We start from the raw sequence: 10,196 nt of genomic DNA on the forward strand, positions 1-10,196 counted from the left end.
CCCGCCCTCACTGAACCGATAGTCCGGAAGCAATTTTTTTTTAGCTCATGCTAGTTAGCTAGCTACGTCGTAATCAATGCAGGTGAATACGCTCGGCGTTTTTCGGTTGTTTCGCCGTGGTTTGGTAAATACCTAGACTGTCTCTGACATGGCGACGTCTCTTTGTCGCGGCGGTGCGAATTGAACCGTAAGCGAGCGCGGGTTTTGCGGTGTAAGTCCGTTATGCGCTTAGCCTCGTTAGCATGGAGACAAAACGAGGGGAGATTCCCAACGGCGTATTGGACGACCTCTGCAGGTAGCTGCCTAGTTCAAGTAACTCATTTACAACCATTTATACACAAACAACAACAATAATAATAATAATAAAACAATTGATTATAATAAACACCACGCCAGGGCTTGCTAGGCCACTAATCTCAGAGTATACATCACTCACAACCACTTACAATACAGGCTCCATGGATCATCTCAATGCAAACTAGTTACACTATAATATAACTTTATTGTCTCATAAATAGGTCGTGTTTCATGAAAGTATTATATACTTGAATGCATTGAGATCATGTTAGAAGGATCTTAAGCCCTGATTGGTGGAGATGAGCCCTGTGAAAGGATCCTTGATGGTCCTGAACACTGGTCAAAATCACTGGTCAGGAAAGGAGGATGAAGAGAGAGAGAGAGAGAGAGAGAGAGAGAGAGAGAGAGAGAGAGAGCTTTTCATCTGTATTTCTTTCACTGTGAAATCCATGTGGAGTCGGTTATTATGTGTGACATTCCCTGATGTGCATCACTAAGCTCTAAAAAACAATAGACACATAATGAACAACAAAGTGAATTAATGAGTAGTTGTTTTGATCTGCAGGAAGGATTAGTGGAATGAGGAGATGATGATGATGTAGTTTAACTCAGGTGATGCAACAGACGATGATGATGATGATGATGATGCTAATCGAAATCGAGCACATTTTGCAATTTAAACCTTTAATTCTGTAAACTTGCTTTTCCATGAGTCGGTAAGGTTTTAATATAGAGACAAGGTGATGTTGGGTGACGTTTTTCGAAATGCAAGTCATCCATGTTCGCTTTTGGAATGAAAGCACTTTGATGTTTATGCAATTGAGGTAATATTTCAGTTCACGAGCATCATTTTGAAATGTAAGAGTGTTGCAACATTAATGTTGGTGGATGCTGAATCATTTTTGTGTCATTAAATCCCATAAAGGGTTCGATCATGTGTTGTGTATTACATCACACTTAAAAAAAAAAAAAAAAAAAAAATCATGATTTTGCATACAAGAAGACTAATATGAGGAAATTTTATATTAAATGTTGGCACAGGATCATTCAGGAATGTTTTCTGACCGATGATTTGTTGTTATACTATAAGGTGTGTACTATTTTGAATTTGGTCCACTTTTCTTGTTTAGTGATTGTGTTACAGTGACTGATACATGATTCAGCTTGTTTAAAACAATGTGCAAAATGATGCTCGTGAAGTGAAATACATCCTTCAATCGCAAAAAAAAAAAGTTCCTTGAGAGTGTGTTTATTTTCTGAAAGTGAACACGGTGACTGTTGTATTTAAAAATCCAATTCTGTTCCACTAAACATCACATTATCTCTACATTGAAACCCTCCCATGTCAAAGCAACTTTACTGTATTTAAGAAATTGCGAAAAAACATCGCACTTTTATTACCGCCATCATCCGTGTCGGTCTCCGTTGCATCATCTGAGATCTGAGAACATGATCGTGCATCATCGTTCCACAGACTCTTTCTTGCGTATCAGTGCCAAAATAATTGCTTATTAATTCAATCATATCTGTTCATTACATTTATTAATTTTCATTTGTTTGCATGCAAAATCTGCATTGCAGACATGAGGAAAGTCTTTATCTCCTAATCTTTTTCATGCTCTTTTTGTTTCAATGCAACTATGTAATGTAACGCTATTAAGATTTACATTATTTTTCATTGAAAATTCTCTTTTTCACCCTTTCGGCATTCGGAGGTTTGGAGATTTCTTTACGATTCAGTTCATCCCAGAGCAGTTCAATGGGATTTAGGTGCGGTGATTGGGCAGGACATTCCATGATCGAGATCACTCCAGACGGCTGTTTGCTTTCTAAATAACGCTTACAGAGCTCCGAGGTATTCGTCAATTCGACTCATCGTCTTGTTGTACGGTGAAGTCGGTTAACGTGAATCGCCGTCCAGACGAATTCCATGGTGTGTGGTGAAGCATAGAATAGCAGCCATGTTGGTTCAGGATTCCTTTCATATTTCGGAATAAGTTTCCAATCTTTCCTGCTCCCAAAACAACCCCAAACCATTAAGCTGCCAGCTTGGTGTTTGACTGTAGCGGTGAGGCAGTCGGATCACATCTTCTCTCCTGTTCTCCATCTTACACTTTGGTTCTTCTGTTAGAGCCAAAAAATATCAAATTTGGACTCCACAATACTTTCTTTCAGTCATTCACTGTCCAATTCTTGTTTTTGCCTTTTTCTTTAGAAACAAAAAGAAAATGCACGTCTCAAAAACCATAAAGACTAAAATGAGACGTTCTGTAATTCCAAAACACAAGACAATAATGAGAAAAGCGCCATTTATTTTTTGTTCCTGTAGTTTTTAGGCAGACTGACTTGTGTTTCGCAGTGCACTTATTAAACTGGACCTTTAACCCACATGATCGTTTCGATGTGCTCTTTCTCCTGTAGTCGCTTCATTCTCCACATCCCCAGTGAAGAGAGGGACAATGCCATTCGAGTTTGCTTCCAGATCGAGCTTGCTCACTGGTTTTACCTGGACTTCTACGTGCAGAACACACCAGGACTACCTCAGTGTGGGATAAGAGACTTCGCCAAAGCTGATATCCTCCTGTGCTTAACACCACTCAGAAATCAACAGACATTTTATTTGTTTGTTTACAAAAGGCTGCTCCTGAGTTTTGAACGTATACAATGCAATGACTAGGATCTAGAGGAGTTTGGTTTATAAGCGTGTTTGTGTAGAACAAGCTTTTATTTGCTATTGGTCTGGTCTTGAGAACAAACAGCCTCCGCAGTCTTTACGGAGAAATCATTATGAAAGTGTATTAATGCAGTTTATCTGCATTAAAACATAAAATGGAGATGCAGAATCCTTCTGTTTGGCAGATGTCGTCCCTAAGGCTTAGTACAGAGTCATTTCATTTGTTAGAACCTCACAGCATGGCCATTTAAAAGTAAACACAAACTAAAGCATAGCGTGATTTACCAAGAAGCACACGAGTTGCATTTCAAACCTTTCAGTTCATTTTCCTTAATAATTATTCTTTCACTTTTTAATCACTGTCCATTCCTGCTCCCCCATGGCGAGGATGTTCAGAAGGTTTTAGATCAATGGAAAGAGTACAAAATGGGCGTTCCTACATACGGTGCAATTATTCTGGATGAAACCCTGGACAATGTGAGTATTATTCCAGGCAGTAATGTAAAGTAATGCAGATCCATGTTTTTTTTTTTTTCCCAGAAAACGTGTGAAAGCTTTCCTCTGTGAACTTGTGCGTAGGTGTTACTGGTGCAGGGATACCTGGCCAAATCAGGATGGGGCTTTCCTAAAGGGAAAGTCAACGAGGATGAGGCACCCCATGACTGTGCTGTACGAGAGGTATGAGTATCCATGTGAACAAGATGTCACCTTTCACAGTTTTGAAGATGTGTGACCTTTTTACAATCATCCCGTTTCTCAAACGTGGTGTATAAATGCTGTAGGTTTTAGAGGAGACTGGTTTTGACATCAGAGATCGCATCTGCAAAGACACCTTCATCGAACAGAAAATTACAGATCAACTCGCTCGACTGTACATAATCCCTGGTGTACCAAAGGAAACAAAATTCAACCCCAAAACCAGGAAAGAAATACGGGTGCGGTAACTTTTTACCTTTTTTTTAACGACTTCGTTTGATTAATTTAATGATTTATTGGTTGAATAGTGATTTTTTTTTTTTCTTTTCTTCTTCTCTGTTTAATAGAACATTGAATGGTTTGCTGTTGACAAACTGCCATGTCATCGAAATGACATGACCCCCAAATCCAAGCTTGGTTTGGCTCCCAACAAGTTTTTTATGGCTATACCTTTTATGAGGTATCTTCTATTTTTTTTTTTTTGTTTTGTTTTGGTTTTTTTATGTTTCGTTCTTAATCCCAGAATAAACACCGCTTCGGCGATGTTTCAGTTCGTCGCTGAAGATTCATTTTGGTGCCCGACTCTCCTCACAGGCAGCTCAGAGAATGGATAGCCAAGCAAAAACTGGAATCGACGAGCAGCGATGAGGACTTTTTATCCAATGGCAGCACTCCGTGCAAGCCTTTTCGGTAAGATTGTATTGCATGCGTGTATAATATTCCTCTTCAGGAGATCGTAATGAAGAAAAGAAAAAAAAAGTTTGTCCTGAATAAGATTTTGTGTGCAAATGAATCAAGAACCGCACTGTTGAATGGTGTGCAGACTCTGGTCTGGCTTTCCTGAGTACCACCTTCTTCAACATATCACTGCAGCAAGGCTTCATGAGGCTGACTGAATGTGTACCCTGAACTCTAAATAATTTGTACTCTTTGATTTTCTGAAAAGCTGCTTGTCTTTACTTCAATATCAGTTTTTATTTTGATGGCAAGTTATGTTTAACTGATGTTTTTTTTTCTTCTTCCCTCAGATCGAAGTCTCGGCGCACACTGATTGCAACCGAGGCATCTCCAGGTGAAGGCTGGGCAAAGAACAAGCAGCAGAAAGCTTTCGGTCAGCCTGGGCAATATGAGCTTGCAGACTTTCTTAAAGTCAAGGTTCGTCTTTTTAGATGGAGTTTATATCCCTGAGCTGCATTTATATGAATTGAACGGTGTTTGTGGACCACATCTGTATGTGGTTTCTTCTCAAACTGTTCCCAAATTTTTCCCAGAAGCATTATAACGTCAAATGAAACGGGATGTCAAAAATCACAATGTTGTGATTAGACAGATAGATCGGGTGTCCACAAACTTTTGTACGGTATTGTAAACACACCGATCAGGCATAAAATTATGACCACCTGCATAATATTGTGTTTGTCCCCCTTTTGCTGTCGAGCGTCAACAGCATGATCTTCAGCAGTTTGAGCTCCCCACGTGCACCAATGAGCCACAGCCTCCCGTGACCGCTGTTCCTTCCTTAGAGCACTTTTGATAGATTCTGACCACTGCACACCAGGAACATCCCACAAGAGCTGCAGTTTTGGAGACGTTCTGACCCAGTCGTCTAGACGTCACACTTTTTCATCAACTTTGAGGACAAAATGTTCCTGATATTTCTTACCCATTAACAGATCCCATTATGAAGAGAGAATCTGTGTTATTCCCGTCACCACTCATAATGTTATAATGTCATAATATGCCTGATCGGTGTATATTAATTATTTGAATTCAGTATGAAATAAATATGACACGATGTCATCGACAGTCCGGCAAAACATCGTATGGTTCCTCATATGTATAAAAAGTTGAACCAAAAAGTTAAATGTTTCCCTTTTAATACTAAAAGATGGACTCTATTTCTTCACTTCGGCCTTCTGCACAGCTGCATTTCTTTTTGTGATGCTCATATCGAGTGTTGTTCTTGTAAGAAGAGAGACGGTCCTGCTGTTTTGGATTGTTGTGGTGCATTTTGTTTATTAAACAAACTCCTCTGAAACACCTCTGTTTTATACAGAGAAGTATGAAACGTTTTTTTTCTTTTTAAATAAGGATTTTAGCAAATTGTAAGCAGAAGTCACAAATTTCGCAGTATAGCTTTACTTTTTATTTATATAGATTTTGATCTAACAGTGATCTTTAATGTAAATGTCCATGAGTACTTCAGAATATAGCCAGCAGAGGGCAGTAGGGTTGTAGGGAGGAATTTGTGTTCTTGCGCTGCGTTTCTTTCCTCTCGGTTGTGTACATATATAATGTTTACTTGACATTTCGGTGCTTTTAATAAGTAATATGCATTTGTGCAGAGTTACAATCGGATAAGCATCAGCTAATTTAAAATACAGCAGTCGAAGCTTTATCATGTAACGGTCATGTTTTTTGTTTGTTTGTTTGTTTGTTTGTTTTTAGAACAATAATGTGAAATGCAATGGGAAGAAGCACCAGGAGTCCCCTAATGTAAAAAAAAGATCAAATGAGGTCAGTACCCAGATAATTCCATTTATTCACGACGGAATAATTCATACACTGTGAATCGGAGGATAATTGTGTGTCAGTCTAAAACAATGACCTTTTGTATGGTAACTTTCCTGTAGAGAGATGAAAAGAAGCTTCAGCCCAGAAGACTGCAAGACAACTTCGACGCAGGTACAGTCACCTTTGAACTGTTACACTGACCGAATAAAGCCTCAGAAATAGTCTCGTGAACATTCCCATGATCTGTTGCCATTATCATAAAATCCTGACTTCGCAAGTCCGTGTAATCGCCATCTTCGGGTGGCTCATGTGGTCGTAAACTAATCTCAGGGAAGGGAAATTGTCCCTAACAGATAATCGGAGAGGAGGCTGCAATCTTATCTTTAAAGGATCAGTGTTCCTTGTGATTTCTTTCAAACCCCCTTCGGGAGCAGCACATAATCTATCTGTCCAAGATCTGTTAAATCAGAAATAAAGATCCTGTTTTTGAGACAGAAATATTGCTCTGGTGAAGGAACATTTTTGTAGTAAGTCCAGTAAAGTAAATATAATAAGGCACATTGAGTTCCTTTAACTGTTAAAGAATTTCTGAATGTTCTTGACACTATTGTCCAGAGCGAAGTACAGTTTTTTTTAGTTTTTTTTTTTTTTTTTGCCATTATTTTCATTGTGACATTGCTAATAGAGGAAAACTCTATATATTAAAATCTTTATATATTTCAGTATGCTCAAAATGCTCTTAATATCTAGTCTGAACTGTTGTATTTCAGCCAGGTTGTGCGTGCACTTCCCAGCTGCTTTGAACACCTGTAACACACATCACATGTTCGGTCAGATTACTAGTTCCCCATGTTATCTAGTCTGAGTAGTTCAGAGCTCCTGGGATTGAAGAATATGTTGAGCCATAAGCAAGAAAACTCCTCTTCAGGCTTTAGATTTCTTGTCCAACAGCTTTGAAAGCTGACGTCTTCTCCTGCTGTACCACATTCATCTCGAGGATATTCTGCATTCTGAATTGCTTTTCTGTTAACCACGAGGGCTTGTTTTGAGTTACCAAGTCGAACATGCCGGGGTCAAAGCCTCTCGAAAAGCACCAGGTTGACTGAAGGTGGAGGTGGTAGCTCAGTGGTTAAGGCACTGGATCTGAAGGTCAGGGGTTCAAGCCCCGGTATTGCTAAGCTTCCACTTTTGGGCCCTTGAGCCTCTGTGCTTCAGGGGTGCTGTAACGTGTCTGACCCTGCGCTCTCACCTCAGGCTCCGAACATGCTGGGATGTGCGAAGAGAAGAATTTAGAGATTAAAGATATGCATCTGATTTTAGATAACCTATAAAGCTCACTGAGCACTTGTTTTATAACCTGCTTTTCTTATCCTCACTCCAGACGCGGCGTCCGACACGCTCGGCTCGAACAGGCAGTCGGAAAACGAGCACATTCACTCCTCGAAGTCCTTCCTCAACTTCAAGTTCGATCGTGAGGCTATCATGAAGTCGTGCTTTGACTCCTGACTACCTCTGCATCACTTCCTCAGTTTTAAAGGCACAGGTTGTTGCCGCTTGAGCCGTTTCCGTGAACTCGCATATTCATAACACATACGTTCTTTAAGTGGTTTAAAAAAAAAGAAAAGGGGGGCAGTCATAAAAGGGTTGTTGGACCAATATGACTACAAATTTGACTTTTTCATCCACCGTACGTGAATCTTGTCATTTTTAGATGGGCAGTGGTATTATTCAGATTGTGCAATCGTTTTATTTCCTTTTCCTCAGTCACGCAGAAAATTGCAACTGTTGAGCTGTTGAGCTTTTAGCACTGAAACAAAAACAATGCTTCTAGTTTACTGGGATCTGTTGGTGAGTTCAGAACTGTTTCTGATTAGTTCTTTCGATCCAGTGTTGTACATGTTCATGTGTAATATATATATATATATATATATATATATATATATATATATATATATATATATATATATATATATATATATATATATATATATATATATATATATATATATAAATTTCTTTTTTTATTTTTTTTTTATATATAAACTATGATGCACTGCTGGACACAATAGTTCGGAACCATATCTTGACTCATTCTGTAGTGTAAGTGATAAACCTAAAGTGACTAATTATGGTAATAACCAGAGCTTTAAAATAACATCGATTTAAAACAGGGCGTCATTTTTTATTGAGAAACACATTTCCCATTATGCGATATGTGATTACACGAACAGACTTTTCGATCACTCTCTTGTGTCTGTAGAAATATCACCATCTTGCCTTTTGAATGTGAACCTTTTTACATGGCAATTCCATTGTTTTTTTGTTTTTTGTTTTAAATAAGCAACTTTATACATTTTTTCCCATCAAGCTTTCAAATGCTGCTAGAGTTTGCACATTCTAGCCTGTTTCAATCTTTCAGTGTCCTCAATCAAGTGGGTCGGATCCAAGTAAACAGATGCATCTTGTTCGTCCTTGATCATCGCTGATAAATCTTTCTCAGGAACCTTAACCCCCCCACCCACACACACACACACACACACACACACACACACACACACACACACACACACATTCACCCCCGATGGAGAATTTCGAGTGGAACAAGATGTTATTCACCACCTCTTGTTTTTCATTGCCATATATAAGTTTCTGCTTATCAATAAATCAACATAAATTTGAACAACATTCCTGTGGCTTTTGCATGTTTTTTTGGCAAGTGCTGGTGTACACAAAAGGAAGAAGGAAAATAGTATTTTAAATAGTTTAGTGTCAGTTTTTTGATTGTTAAAGGATAAGCAGGAACGGTGAAGTATCTGATGCCTGTGCTGATCTCCTCTGGTCTCGTCCATCTGATGCCCTGAGAAATTCCTCGGTGTCTCTCTAACCCCGCATGTTATGACAGTCATGTCTATGATTGTATCAACATACGTGTTGTTTTTTCTTCTTCTTCAGTGTAATCTTGGTACGGTGACATTTAACTGATGAGGAGGATTTTCTACTGATAACAGAGGAATTAAAAATGTTTATATAAAAAAAGAGAATTACTTCACCAGTACATTGCATGACCCCTTTTCCAGTCCAGAGCTGTACCACATGTATAAATGTGTTTGCTTAGAAAGAGACCTCCGAGTATTCTCAACATCTGACTCAACAACTTTATACTGACTGGAAGATTTCTTACTTACTAATCTCCGTTTAACGACTAATGTTGTTCACGTTAGTCTCAATTCCAGTCCGGCTTTGTGTATTTAAAATAATGAAAATGGTTTTTTAAAAACAGAAGTATTAGTAATTCTAGTAGCCAATTCATATCTAGATACAGTGTTTACATTACACAAGCTGGAAAGGCTGTATGGAAGTGATCTAAATGAGCAGATCCTCTTGTCTTGACCTTTTGAAAATACTTGCTGTTCTCATTGTCCATCACTATTCTGGGAAAGGTGGCAGATGACTTGCAAGAGTGCTAAAATCCCTCACTTCCCCAATCCGAACCTAATTAGCACATTGGTCACATTGCGTTCGAGCATTGTGTGTGTACAAAGGAGTAAAATGGGCCTATTTGGGCAATTCTTAGGAACTAAAGTGGATTTGGGGGTTGGGGGCAATGGGTTGCAAGAATGGGTCGTTAAATTGCAAATGACTCTTTTTGGGGGGGTGGCATTCCTTCATTTGCCGTTCCAAAACCACCTACTGGCTGATATCCTTTTGCTTGACCTCTGACATACCTGCTGCTCTTTAGGCTCTATTACAGGATTAGGGATCAGCTAAACACTGAAGATATTCTGATGGAGAGATGAAAGGGGTGTGTTTCAGACCTTGATCATGTTACGAACAGATTAATTGGGGAGGCAGCAGTCAGTCATTGAGCAGATATTCTAAAGTCTTAAAGGACACTTATATCTTACAAGATTGGAGTCACGGTTACATTGTGCTTTAATCGAACTGAAAAACTATCGAGCCTCATTCCAGAGTGAACACAATCTATGAGTCAAAGTGAACGGGCAGCTGAAGGAAA

General features: G+C 39.0%; 1 protein-coding gene across 1 annotated transcript; it reads left to right on the forward strand.

Moving 5' to 3' along the window:
* Window positions 1-7,866, forward strand: dcp2 (decapping mRNA 2). Its single transcript, XM_083568136.1, has 11 exons — window positions 1-295; window positions 2,719-2,870; window positions 3,321-3,448; window positions 3,551-3,649; window positions 3,754-3,906; window positions 4,015-4,127; window positions 4,262-4,357; window positions 4,696-4,822; window positions 6,116-6,184; window positions 6,301-6,352; window positions 7,563-7,866. Exons 1-11 carry the CDS (start codon window positions 243-245, stop codon window positions 7,685-7,687), a joined length of 1,167 nt encoding a protein of 388 aa, XP_083424262.1. The 5' UTR covers window positions 1-242; the 3' UTR covers window positions 7,688-7,866.
* The last annotated feature ends 2,330 nt before the right edge of the window (window positions 7,867-10,196 follow it).

The sequence above is a fragment of the Silurus aristotelis genome (assembly GCF_946808225.1).
Source record: "Silurus aristotelis genome assembly, chromosome: 18".
NCBI classification, from domain to species: Eukaryota; Metazoa; Chordata; class Actinopteri; order Siluriformes; family Siluridae; genus Silurus; species Silurus aristotelis.